At 48.1% G+C, this 14,437-nt stretch overlaps 1 protein-coding gene across 3 annotated transcripts in view; it reads left to right on the top strand.

Moving 5' to 3' along the window:
* PTEN (phosphatase and tensin homolog) overlaps nt 1-14,437 on the top strand; it is a 265,772-nt gene that overhangs the window by 104,886 nt on the left and 146,449 nt on the right. For all 3 annotated transcript variants that reach the window (XM_078642886.1, XM_078642887.1, XM_078642889.1), the window contains exon 4: nt 6,697-6,740. In XM_078642886.1, coding sequence (XP_078499012.1) covers nt 6,697-6,740 — 44 coding nt within the window. The remainder of the gene's footprint in view (nt 1-6,696; nt 6,741-14,437) is intronic.

The following is a 14,437-nucleotide window of genomic DNA, read 5'->3' as shown; positions in this document are numbered from 1 at the left end:
GTCCACCAATGGGGGGGGGGCATGTATCCACAGACACAGACCGTGAGGTTATAGATAAGCGAATAAGTTAACCAGGTTGTGCCCTTGAAAGCCCTATAAAGTCCCAAAATTGGCCACAATGTGCAACTGTATTTGAATGTGCCTCGTGATTTATTATCACAGTATATACCCAAATTTGAGAACAAAAGACCTTCCATCACTAAACTCTTAGTTCTCGTCCAACTTATTGTTGCCATGGACCGACACCAGTCAAGGTATTAACCTCCGCTCAGGTCACGTCTAAGACCATGAATTGTAGCTCTGCTGTTGGCAAAACAACATATATTGACACGTTCTGCATTACATGCGGGGCCCCACTGAAGTCTTCCTCTGAATCTGGCACACAAAAAACATAAGAGTTAATTTCACTGGACAAAACTACGTTTAAATGACTTGATGACCTCTAATACCCTCATGCAAAGAACCAATACCATCCCTAAGGTGCAAAAACACTTAACCAAAAATGGCAAATAGAAAATAATGGACAGCATTTTAAGAATACTATTACCTCTTGGATGATATCAGTCCCTACAGTTTAACTTTCGAACTAGAATACCTTAAATGACCTGAAAGTCCACAATGACCACAAAAGGGCTTGGTTCAGCCTTGTTCATATCATGCAGTCCCATATTAAGGAGGAGGTTGCAAAACTAAGCATGCAAAGGAGCTCAGACAACATTTGAACCCTACACAACCTCTAGAAGGATGTCTGGTTGTGCTCGTGTTGCCTTCTGGAGATGAGGTAACTTTACTGTGGTACACCTGTTGACAAGGCAATAGTACCAAAGTCTAGGTGATAGGAAATAAATGTCCAGACTGTGGCAGTTGCCTGCTTCCCATTACGGGAGAAGATGGAGGGATAAACTGGAAACAAAATAAGAATGTTTTTCATCCTGATAGAGGTAGGAATGTATCCAATTATTAGATTTGTGTATCCAAGCTACAAGAAATTTGACCACATGCCTAACCCCCACAGGTTGGACAAAGATGATGTGCGTTGCTGTAGGTTTTTGGTTGAACCACCAACGTTTCACCTTAACCTTAGGTCGTAAACATGTAATTAAATGTTAACATGCTCCTAGATCCTTCTGAGCTAGGCTTTCTAAATGCTTTGCACTGTGACTGCCACAGAAAAGGCCATGCATGTTCGCCTTACAGATAGGCATTCTATGAGACCAAACAATGCTCACAGTAATTTGAAAACTTTTTATCTGATAGACATCTAGCCGCAGATTCCTTACCTTTGAATTTCCCTGGAGTCAGGCTGGATCCGGAAGACTTTTGCTCGAGCAACATTTTTGCTTGCCATTAGGTGTGTCGTCGGCTCCATGTGATGTTGGCTTCATCCGCTCTGTAAGTAACTTCTGCCTCACCTCGGCAGGCCCAGACTAAGGTCTTGATGACAGAGGCCCCTGCAGCCGGGTGTCTCCTACTCGAAACCTCGCCTGCCTTTCAACGAGGCCTTGACTGATGTCCTGCTGGGAACCTGGTTCAAACGCAGCACCATTGCTCCTGTGAACAGGACAATTGGCTGCCGCCATTGCCTTACACCGGATGACCCAAAATTCCTCTCTAACCACCCTACCCCGAGAGCTTGGTGGTCCAGGCCTCTCCCTCACAAGGTGCGTTCCCTTCCGCATCCCTGGATAGGGAATCCATGAGGCTGGATAGTTGGCGCATGGAAATGTTTTCTTCTGCCAGCCTTGCATTGCGGTCGGTGAACACTGCATGCCTATTGGGCTGTTACTCCCACTCCTTGCGGGAATGGGAAACCATTTGTTGTGGGCTTGGCACAACCGACTCACTGGACAGAGGGATATCATCGAAGATGGCTGTTCGACTCCACACCTGGCTGAGAACTTCTGACTTTTCTGGGGATGTCTAGGCTTCCTTTATGGACATGCCCTTTGATGGCACCAGTCTCTTCGGAGACAAGACCGCTGTAAGAAAAAGTCAAAAGTTAAAAATGTTCTTCCTGTCATAGGTCTGGTCTGTCCTAGACCCTGAGACTGGTTTGCAGGATGCCTATTTTCACATGCCTGTCCTGTCTGCTCATCGGCGTTAAGTGTGGTTCACGGTAGGCCACGAGTACTTTCAGTTCACTGTGCTCTCACTTTGGCCTTGACAGCACTCCATCAGTGTTCACCAGGGTGAGGGCAGTGGTTGCAGCTCCTCTGCGCTGATCAGCTGTTCCTGTTTTCCCCAGTGTTGCCGATCAGCTGAAACCGAGCTCGCCCCAGACTGTCCTCTCCCACCTCCAGACTACAGCGAACCTCTTGCTTTCGCTGGAGTTCACTATCTACATGCCGAAGTCACACCTGACTACCTCTCAGACGCTCCCTTTCATCGGAGCTGTTGTGGACATAGTGCAGTTTTCAGCCTATCCTCGTAAGCGGTGAGGCCAGGATATTCAGGCTATGACACTGTTTCAGCCTCTATCCTGGGTTTTGGTGAGACTGACTCTGAGGATGCTAGGCCTCATGGTCTCCTGCATCCTTCTAGCGACATATGCCAGATGGCAAATGCAGACTCCGCAGAGGTTCCTGAAGTACCAGTGGGCACAGCATCAGGGGAATCTCTCTGACATGGCCCAGATTACGGAGGTAAGTGCACAGGACCTGGGGAAGGCCGTCTGGGAGAGGTGGAGATTAGAGGACTCTACATCAGCTTGCTGGAGCTCCAAGCGATTCGCTTGGCATTAAAAGCTTTTCTTCCTTCCATCAAGATAAAGGTGATTCAGGTGTTCACGGACTACTCAACGGCCATGTGATACTGCAACAGATCGGACCAGGTGGGGTTGCTGACCGTGCATCTCTGGACATGGCTAGAACAGCAGGGCATATCCCTGGTGGTCAACACCTGGCAGGTTGTCTGAATGCCAGGGCCTACAAACCCAGCCGTCGATGACTAGCAGATCACGAATGGCGTCTCCCTCCAGAGGTGGTGCAAGGTCTCTTTTAGAAGTGGGGAGAACCTTGGTTAGATCTGTTCACCTCTGCCGAGAATGTGCAGTGTCGGCAGTCTTGCACCCTGGAGTTTCGAAGGCGTCACTCGCTTGACTTCTGTTTTTGCCTCCAAGGGAGCTCAGGCATAATGTACGCCTTTCCACCAATACTACTCCTATCCAGGGTGTGCAAGAAAATCAGGAGTGACTGTGCCCAAGTTATGCTTGTGGCTCTGGACTGGGCATGGGTAGTCTGGTATCATGAGATTTTCCAACTGAGCATCGATCCTCCGATCAGGCTGGCCCTTCGGAAGCACCTTCTGTCGCATCAGCAGGTTAGGGTCCTCCACCTGAAACTGTCAACTCTGCACCATCTTGCTTCGAGATTGAGCAGCAGTTACAGAAGTGTGGCCCACTGGTTAGAGCAGCAGACTCCGATGCAGAGGTCTGGCCCGGGACCAGGGTTCAATTCCCGTCGCGGCAGGGTCTTGGGCTCATTGTCCTCAGACCCGATAATTCTCTCACCTCGGTGCCTACTCTAATCATGGGTCCCACTCTGCAACTCTGGGCAATATCTTGCTTAATTTCCACACCGGCCCTAACGCTAGGATGCCTGGCTTCACCTTGGGGTGCCCAGGAGTAGGCACCTCACAGGAACAGGCCAGGACGGGTTCCTCAGCGGCACAGCGCGGGGACACACTGGCTAAGTGTAACCAGGCGCTTTATAAGCTCAGGATTATTATTTATTATTATTATTACACCATTCAACCTTCCTCCCGAAGTCTTTAATGTTATTTTGGCAGCCAGGCTTCCCTCTACCAAGCCGTGTACGCCTGCTGGTGGAAAACATTTGTATATTATACAGAAAGGTCTGTTGATCCTATTTCAGCTTCCCTCTGGAGTCCTTCTCTTTATTTTGGCCCTTGTCCAACAGGGCTCTGCTCTGGGCACTCTTAAGGGGACCTGTCTGCCTTCTTGAGGCCGCCAGACCAATCCTCTTTATTTAAATTCCCTATTGTAAAAAGATTTCGTACGGTGCTTGTACATATGTTCCCACCTGCCCCATTCATCATGCTTCAGTGGGATCTTAATTTGGCTCTCCCCTTCCTGATGTGTGCTCCGTTCGAACCTCTGCTCAACTGCTTAGCAAAACATAATTTTTAGTGCCAATAACTTCTGACAGGAGGGTGAGTGAATTGCAGGCTCTGTCATCCATGCCTCCTTACCTGACCATCTTCCCTGATAAGTCGGTGCTTCACACTAGGTTTTCTTGCTTACCGAAAGTGGGTACACCATTCCACGTGGGGCAATCAGTCACCTTGTCCACTTTCTCTGCTCTTTCATACTCCTCTAAGAGGAGGAGAGATCTGGACCCGAAAATAGCTTTGTTCTACCTTGACCGCTCTAAAGAGTTCCCAGTGGATTAACAACTCTTTGTTGGGTATGTTCAATCAAAGAAAGGTCGTGTGGTGCAGAAGAGGACTATCTCGCGTTGGGTCGTCCTCTGAATTAATAAAAATTTGCTATGCTCTGGCCAAGAAGTAGCCTCCTGAAGGCTCAAGAGCTCATTCCACCAGAGCTAAGGCTGCTACCACGGCATTGCAATGTGGTGTTCTAGTCCTTGACAAATTTGTCAGGTAGCAACGTGGGCATATCTGCACACGTTTGCCAAACATTACTGGCTGGACAGTCTAGTCCGAAGGGGGTGTCCTTTTTAGTAGCTCTGGCCTGCAGGACTTCCTGGGCTAACCTTGTCCGCAGTCCCTCCTCCAGGGATGGTATTGCTTGGGTATCTTTTCAAAGGTAAAGAATCTGCAGCATATTTCTCTATCAGATGCACAAGTTACTTACCTTCGGTAACTCTTTATCTGGTAGAGGCATGATCTAGCTGCTGATTTCATTCTGACCCACCCGTCCTCCATCACTGCGGACAGGTGTTTATGGTCAGAGCTGCTCCCTTTCAGGGCACTAGTTGTTCTAAACACAGCACTGTCAGTGCAATTCATGGATCAGCGCCCCTTGCATGGAAAGTTGTGAAAAGTAACTGACGTCAGCATGCCGAGATGGCGTCTATATAGGTGATGCAGATGTCGCTTCAGGTGCGGACTCCGCCGTCGATGTCACTTGGAGCTGACCAACGCCCACCTACCTGTGTGCAAGGGTATTGCTCGAGCAAAAGTCTTCCGGATCCAACCTGACGCCTCGGAAATTCAAAGGTAAGCAATCTGTGGCTAGATCATGTCTCTACCAGATAAGGCATTACAGAAGGTAAGTAACTTGTCCAGCACAGACTTTAAATTGTACTACCAATGGTGCACTCGTAGAACAATGCAGAGAACACCAACAGGCTTTGTTCTCCAGGCGGCTTGTTAAAATGAAACCTCGCCAAAATAACAGATGCAGCCCCCCTAGTTTGATGTGGTCAGAAGATCCACTTCATTTATAACCACCGGGTCAGGTGAATATTGCATCATTCCTAAAGCCAATGGCATGCATGCTACAGGTAAAATCTGAACCATTCATAGGCTGTACTATCTACACGCAACCAAACACTTGACACCTGCTAAATGTTTTTAGCCCACACAGTTCCCCCTCTGACAGAATGGTGTCAAGCATTTTACTTTGCCAAGTGCGAAGCTACATGTATACTGCCTTAATAGTTCTTTAGTGGCCAGTGGTTAGTCTTAGGTCTAAATGGATAATTAATTCTTGTGCAGAGTGTACACAGTTGTGTCAGTGGTGGAAATCCATGAATTTGTTAATCGGGCGGGCTTTAACCACTCAAGTTCCACAGCAGACAGTTTATATGTTTGGGAGCTGTGGTGGTGAACATTGGAATGGTGGAGATGGCATGTGTAAGACTTAACAGTACATTATTCTGTTGGAGCTTAAAAGATATTGACCTTGACTCTAAGCCCTGTTCAAAGAAAATTATGTGGCAAGGTGGTGATGAACCAGGTGGATAACACTACAGTAATATATATTTTTACAGAATCTTGTGGATCTTTGTTTTCCATTGTTATTGCAATATATTGGATACTAAGCCATGCACAGGAATATTCCTAGTCTAACATATACCATACTTAAACTAAGTCTTCATGACAGTCTAATTTGAGGCAGTTGTGTCCTAAATGATTGACCAAAAGATCATAAAGTCTTTGAAGTATTTCACAATTGGTGTGCTTCAACCCTTGATTTGTTTGGGTCCAGCAAATAGATTAATGGTAAAAGTCTGCATCCATACATCTGCAGGCTCACTCCAGTGGAATTACACTTTTGGCAAACAGTTTGCATAGCTTTTTAATCTCCAGCACTCCTATTTCAAGTGCAGAGTCAAACATAAGACAATGGTTCTCATCGTTCCAATTCATGAAAATGTTCTTCGTCACAGACTGGAAACTCATAAACTGTTAGTCTAGATTTGATGACAGAGCCTTAGCTGTGTATGCTTTGAGTTCAGCTATATACACATACTCAGATGTTGGGATCTACACATTGAAACTAGAATACATTTTTTTTAAAATTGGTATTCCGATCCTGTAGTTAGATACCCTAGATTTACATTGAAATTGTAGATGTAATTGTTGCTTTGCCTTATTGCTATTTCTCCTTCTCCTCCTCCACACGATCACTAGTTATAAAAAGCGTATTGACCGTAAGTCTGCTAAGTTTTTTAACAAGATCTTTTATACAAAATTGCATTTTTGTTGTAGGTGCGCTGAGAGACATTATGATACCACCAAATTTAACTGCAGAGGTAAGCTCAAGGTTTAATTTTCTTGATATTACTTCTAAAATGAGTACTAATTAACAGGAGTATACTGGCCTCCGTGTTGAAATCTGAGATTGTTTTGCACGTTTTTTCCAAGTATGTGTTGCAGGTTGCTGATGGCCATTATAGGTTTTATTACATAAATGATAATCAGGTGTTGTCCAGTAAACTTTCAGGTGTGGTTAAAAGGACCGTCCTCAAATGAGCCAGACACTTGTGTGTTTATGTGTATATATGTATATAAATATACATATATGTGTGTACACACACACACACACACACACACACTGCCGATTTCTCCCCCTTAAATATATAGGAAGGGGAGGACTCTCTGATGAATTGACAAACCGCTCTTTTACTAAAGCCCGAAAACCAGAGACTTGGTTATCCAAAGCCAAGAGGTTTAAGTGTAGTCATTGTAAGGCTTGTAAGACGTCACCTAGTACAGTGGAATATACCACCTCAGATTGATACAAGAGAAAAATAATATATTTTTATAATTGTAGTTCTGATCACTGTGTGTATGTGTTGACTTGCCTGTGTTCCCTCGTGTATGTGGGGAACTATTTTTTTCCCTTACGGAAACTAATACTGGAACATCAAAGGGCAATAAGAAATTGAGATTGGGGACTAACCATTTTTCTGAAAAACAACAGTGACCCAGAAAATCTTGGTTTCTTTGCAGTGGAAAGGGTGAACATCAGTGCAAGAGGTGGTAATAGAGTGACTTACGCTTGGAGTATTTACATTTTAGAATTTCATACGAAATTTCCTGCAGGCTTAAATAGAGATGAAGAGGTGGAAGTCTGTGTGTGGTGAATAACTCATGCAAATGTAGCTCTTTTGGGATATGACTGTAATAACTGAGAATTCATAAAGAATTTGTTTGTTTTTATATATGTGAAGCTGCTGTCTTTTTTCAGGAATAGTTGCATTTTCAGCGATGGATAACCCAATTGTAATTGCACATATTATTCTTTGCTGCTGCTATTGCATATTTGCGCATCATTAATGCTGCTCTGAGAACTGTGAATGTAGAAATGGGTTTTCTGGTTTGCTAAGGTATGGATCTAAGCCAGGCAGAATACACCACTCTAGTCAGGATAAGAGGATTAAACATCTAAAATAACCCCTGCTCACCCATTTGGTAACTTGGCACAAGATATCAGGCGCATCTCCGAGGCAGTGGGTAAAGCATTTTCATTTAACAAACGGTAATACAGTGAAAACACTAAAAAAGGACACCACACCTGTTTTAGAAAAATATTCAATACTAATCTGTGTAAAACAAGACCAAAACGATAAAAAATCCAACATACAGTAATTCACAATAACAATAAAGCAAAAATAGACTTTATATACAGTTCCTTGAAGTTCTGTCCGGGGCTATTGGTGTCGTAGACAAACAAATCCAACAGTTCCGGCCAGTTGCTGGCCAGCTATGGTGTCGGGGAGACCTGTAAAACCGTACCTTTGGAGATGCAGGGCTTCGGACCTTGCGGTGAACCCCGGAGGTGCGGCACCGGCAGGCGTCTGTTCCAGAAGTCAGTGCGGGAATCGTCTGGCCCTTGAAGTCACACGGTTTGCAGGTCGAACTTTTTGAGTTTGAAGTCCGGAGCGCTAGCGTCAGCAGGCGTCAGGCTGTGGTGTGAAGCGGTGTGATGTGCGGTCCTTCAGATCACGGTGCAGGCGTCGGCTCGGTGCTGGTTGTCCAACGGTGACGGTGAGACCAGGGCTGTGGTGCGAAGTGGGGCAGTGCTTGTTGTAGTGCTGACAGGCCACGGTGCAGGCAGCGGCATCGTTGCTGAAGTGCTGTTTTTGGTAGACCCAAGCCTGCAGTGCCTGATGGGGCAATGCGGCATGCGTGGGCCGTAAGTTGCAGTGCAGGCAATGGGGTCGGTTGACGAACTGGAGTCGATGACCGTAGTTTCGGTGGGTGAAGGCTGAGGTGTGGGTCGGAGGGTGCGTGGTATAACTTACGAGCAGTGCCCCCAAACCATCGTTCAAGCAGCGGCATTGATGGCCACTTGGAGCATTGTCGTCCGTGAGACCAGGGCTGCAGTGCAAAGCGTGGTGGTGCTCTGTGTTCTTCACAAGCAGTGTCCTCAGGTCGCAGTGCAGGCAGCTTTGTCGGTGACCGCGTCGTCTGGGATACCAAGGCGGCATGTGAAGCGAAGTGATGCCCACAGGTCACGGTGCACGCAGCGCCTCGGTTGCGGCGTCGTAGTCAGGGAGACCAGTGTTGCGGTGTGAAGTGCGCCGGTGCCTTCAGGTCACGGATCCAGCAACCGCAGCGTCGTTGGGGGCATCCGGTTACCTTTTTCCTCTGTGGCAGCAGAATCATCCAGTTCCACAAGCCGGTACCCAGAAGAAGTTGAAGTCTTGGATTTCCCTGAGACTTCCAACAGGAGGCAAGCTCTACATCAAGCCTTTGGAGATATGTATAATGCAGAAAGAACAGTCCAGTGCTTTCCCTGCCCAAGACAGAAGCAGCAACTGCAGGCCAACCCAGCAAAGCACACAGCAAAGTGGTAGTCTCTCCTCACAGCGCTTCCAGCCCTTCTTTCTGGCAGGTTCCTTAGTCCAGCAGTAATCTAAAGTTCTGGGGTCCGGGCCCTGGTGCAAACATTGTTCCTCTGGCACACAATCCAGTTCAGCCTGGCCCAAGCCAGGTTCATCACAGGAGGTGGAGACAGCTTTGTGGAAGGCAGCCACAGTCCATTCAGGTGCAAGTGTCAACTCCTTGCACTACTCTAAATGTAGCCAGGTATATTCAATATGCTTATGAGTCACCCAGGAAAGACTGGACACACCTCAACCCCCGTGTCTGTCTAGTGTGAATGCACATCCTGTTCTCCTGTCACTGTAAACCCAGACAAGGCATACACAAAAGGCAGAGGCACATGGATGGTTAAGCAAGAAAATGCCCACTTTTCTAAAAGTAACCTCTCCAAACACACAACATAAAAATCATCTTAACTAAAAGATGTATATTTACATTCTGGGTTCAAACATACTAAACTCCATGTTCGAGGCATATGAGCTGCAGATCTCACACTTCTCATTAGATCGCCATCTGGTGTTTGGCTTGGATGCTTGCAGGTTGTTGTTGTCTTGGAAGAAGTCTTTGTAGTCACAAGATTGGTGACTCCTCCCTTGGACAATAGTGCGCATGGGCATCGACTCCATCCTTAGATTGTTTTTTTCTGCCATTGGATTAGGATGCAACTTTTGCGCTCCGGTTCGAAATATACATTTCTAACTACTTTTGACGCGAAAAACTTACATAAACTCTTCAGACTGACTTCGAACATCTTCAGCATAACTTTTATCGGCTTAATTCCGGGCGTCGACGCTGGCCGTTGGACCGATCCACGCCGTGAGGCCTACGACTCATGGAAAGGACGCCATTCAAAAAATGCCCCCAGTGTGGAGCAAAGTTCCCGCACAGTGACCATCACAAGGTCTGCAACCTGTGCCTATCACCTGAACACGACGAGTCCAGCTGTCCAGCCTGAGCATAGTTTCGATTGAAGAACCTATTCGAGATCGAAGAGCTCGAGGACACATCATGCAGAGATCAGCTCCAGAGCCAGTGGACATCTTCGACGAAGGCCCAGATCTCCCAGAAGAAGATTCCAAAGATCTCGAAATCGTGTCAGCAGCAGATGACTCAGATGACCCCATCACTCCAGGTCAAAGAGTGAGTACTTCTGCCCCTACCCCAACCCCACAACTAAAATTGATGGCAATGGTCAAGACTCCGCCTGCTGGGCCCAGTCGCGACCGAAAACACACTTCAGAAGCCTCGCCTTCGAGCTGGCTCCGAAGAAAAAAGAAAGGCCTTCCGGTAGCTTGGGACTGAGCAAACCACATGTACCAATACCACCGGCACCTTCGGCAATGAAACCAAAAGGACTCTGCTCCGAAATCGGTTCCTGCGCCTTCCACCTCTAAAGACAAATCAGGCCCGGAAACCTCGAGGCCTGTGGATAAACCGGCTTCGAACGTTTTCAAGCCTAAAGATCCTGCTTCGGCTCCGAAACCAAGAACCTTGGAACCAAAAGCGAAGCCTAATGACTCTATCACGCCTCTTAAGGCCAAAGACAATAAAGGTCAACATCAACCCCGCTCTGAATCGAAAAAAATCGGCACCAAAAGCGGTTCCTGAGGAAGAGGAACTTTTTCAGTCGGATCCTGTAGATCATACAGAAAATGATCTACATTGACCCAGAAACAGGACATGCCACCTCTGTGGCATATAGGAACAGGAAGTTCTACACAGCACCTGCTCCTCCAGTGCCTGCAAAGAAAAATGATTCTGCCACATCACCTATGCATCCTTCTTCTCCTATACTTCCTTCTAACCAACTTCCTCTCCCTAAATCTATTACACCACCTCGAACTGAGACTTCTCCACCTCATATTTCTCCACCTCATACACCCCCAGATGATGATGATGATGAGGACCTAGGGTTGGGGGGTGGCCCAGATGACCCCTTCACGTATCCAACTGACCCACATGATTGAGAGTACCCTTTCTCCAGTATTGGGGTGTCTTTCATACATTCACATGCTTGAGTATTCCCCGTTGTCAAAGTAGGAGCCCCACGGTAAATAAAATAGCAATAAAACCAATCATATATGTATGTTCGAGGCATGTGGGCTGCTAAATTCATATCTATAGCATAGATCGCCGCCTAGTGTTGGGTCCGGATGATTGCACGTTGTTGTCCTGGAAGAGTCTTCGAAGTATCACGAGATAGGTGGCTCCTCCCCTGGACTACAGTTATTATTATTATTATTTATTATTTTAATTTATAGAGCGCGTAGTCACCCATGAGTATCCCAGCGCTAAGATAAGTACAACTGAGGTTCACCAAGGGGGGGGGCCTAGAACGGGATTAGGGGAAGAGGTGTGTTTTCAATCGCTTCCTGAACCGTAGGTAGTTGGGTTCAAATCTTAAGTCGAGGGGAAGGGCGTTCCAGAAACGTGCAGCGTGAACCGAGAAACGCCTTCCACCTGTTCGGGCTTTCTTAATTCTGGGGATGATGATGAGATGTTCCTGGTCGGATCGAAGGGATCTGGGGGTTTTATATGGCTTAATGAATTTTTGTAGGCTTGGGGGGCCTTTGTTTTGGAGCAGTCTGTGCGCCAGGCAGAGGGCCTTAAATTTCACACGCTCTTACCGGGAGCCAGTGGAGGCGCTTCAGCGCTGGTTTGGCTGAAGCTCTACAGAGGTGTTAGTAAGGATCCGGGCAGCTGCATTTTGGACCCTTTGTAATTTGTTCAGAGTCGCCTCCGGCGCTCCTAGATAGATGGAGTTACTGAAGTCGAGCCTAGAGAGTATCAGGCCTTGGATCAGCAGTGTTTGAGAGTTGGGGGGGAGAAGGGGCAAAATCTTACGCATTGACCTGAGGAGCCCAAAGCAGGTTCCGGCTACCTTCTTTGCTTGTGTTGCGAATGAAAGGTCCTTATCGAGCCAGACAGTGCGCATGGGCATCGACTCCATCCCCAGATTGTTTTTTTCCACCATTGGGTTCGGATGTGATTTCGACGTCTCCTGTTCGGAATCGATAAAAGTTTCTTTAAGGCCAAAAGGCCTTCTTTACTTCGTCGGTATTGTTCGCGTTCGGTCTTGTGTGTGCTCCAACTCTTCGAGTCGGATATCTGAGGAGTCGGGTGACTCTTCGGTCATCGAGGCCCTGTCGACGCAACAAGACCCCGACGACACTGCGATGGAACGGAGTCCGTTCAAGTTCTGCCCCGTGTGCGGTTCGAAGTACCCACACATCGACGTGCATCCTGTATGCAACAAGTGCCTGTCGCCGGACCACAACGAGGCCAACTGTATGGCCTGTTCGAAATTCAGGTCGAAGAAGACGCTCAAGCTTCGGCGCGTGGCGCGCCTCGAGGCCCAGCGATCGGCACCGGCGCCTGTCGACATCTTCGTAGACCCCGAAGCAGACGAGCACGAGCTTCACCTGCAGATCGCACCTGCGTCGGCGGAGGTCGAGGCCGACTACGGGGAACCTGTCGAGGGCCAGGACCTAGACGAACACGTCGAGGAGGTAGGGGACGACGAGGAAGCTTATGGGGCCATGGAAGATAGCTCGGAGGATGAGCTATGCCCCGTACGTACAATTACTAAGGCTCAGGTCACGGGATCGCCACACGGCCTTACCCACGACCCTACACCTCAATCCTCGGCCCCGCCTTCTGGCCCGGCAAAGGACATATTAGCGGAGCCTCCATTACCTAAATCGAAACCGATACTGAAACCATCGGAATCGAAAACAACAAAGATGGCCGACACACCATCGAAACCGAAGACGTCTGCGACACCATCGGTGCCGTCTTCCTCGGAGACATCGAAGCCGAAGAAGGCTGTCGAACAGGCTAAGGTACCGAAAGGGGTCAAGGAGCCAAGCTCGAAGAAGGTCGTCGAGCAAGTGTCAAGCAAAGTGGTCGAGTCGAAGTCAAGGAAGACTGTCGAAACGCCTTCAGCCACGACTACCGCACCAACAGGCAAACGGGCAGTCGAAGCGAAGTCCGCGAAGGGCACCGAGCCAAAGTCTGGAGACCCGACGCTAAAAGAGAAAGCTGTCGATCCAAAGAATGCGGCGTCGACGCCTAAGGCCGTAGCAGAGGGCCGGAGTGCGGTCGTCGAGGGCGCGTCTGCGTCTCCGGCGAACAAAGAAAAATCGGCGACACTCGGATCTTCCCCTGTAGGTGGACCGAGGTCATCGGTCGGATCGACAAAGCCATCCGCTTCTTTTACTAAGCAGGTAGCAGACTCCCTTAAGCGGATACGGGAAAAGGGGTTGACGTCGGAGCCGAAAACGCCCTCTGTGCCGCAGTCAATAGCCCCGCCGAAGAAGACTTCGACGCCGATACTTTATACTCTACCGCCGAAGGTGGCGCCGAAGGCCTTTACACCTCGATCGGTGCCAAAGGACCCAGAAGGGTCGGGGAAAACGCAACAAAGTGGACGTTTCGATCGACACCCTTCAATAGAAGAGCAGTCGGAACATTTTATCGACGCCGACACGGGAAGATTAACGCTCCACAAGAGAAAAATTACTTCCAAGCCTGTGGAGTCGTTTGTAATACCTCTAAAGAAAAAGAGGCCAACGCCAGACTCACCAGAACTCGTTGAACCCATTCCTCCAAGACCTAGGAGGAGTCCAACACTTGCTCAGATGGAGATGAGGGTGAACAGGATGAAGAGTATAACTTTCCTGACAATACTGACCCTGATGAGCAGCAGGACTCATGGGTAGACTCTGGTGATCAGGGGGACCAACAAGTGGTACATGACCCACAGGTTTATGGTGTGAAAACTTCTCCAACAGAAAACTCTGCGGCATTTAATGCCTTGATTGAAAGGGCGGCTACAAACCATAAGGTGGAACTGCATGCCGACCCGGTGGAAGTTGACTTTTTGTTTGACACTTTCTCTGCATCAGAAAAAAACTGTGAAGACACTTCCTATGCTCAAAGGGGTTCTCAAGCATGCCACGGACATTTTCAAGGAACCCACGAGGGCAAGGGTGGTAAACCCCCGGATAGAGAAAAAATACAGACCGGCACCTGGAGATCCAACTTATATACGGGGCCAGTTGCCTCTGGACTCTTTGGTGGTCTCCAATGCCCGCAAGAGGGCGAATTCTCAGACCAC

This window comes from Lissotriton helveticus, chromosome 5_1 (genome assembly GCF_964261635.1).
Source record: "Lissotriton helveticus chromosome 5_1, aLisHel1.1, whole genome shotgun sequence".
Lineage (NCBI taxonomy): Eukaryota > Metazoa > Chordata > Amphibia > Caudata > Salamandridae > Lissotriton > Lissotriton helveticus.
The sequence above is the reverse complement of the archived record's forward strand: the minus strand, read 5'-3'. Positions and strand labels throughout refer to the sequence as shown.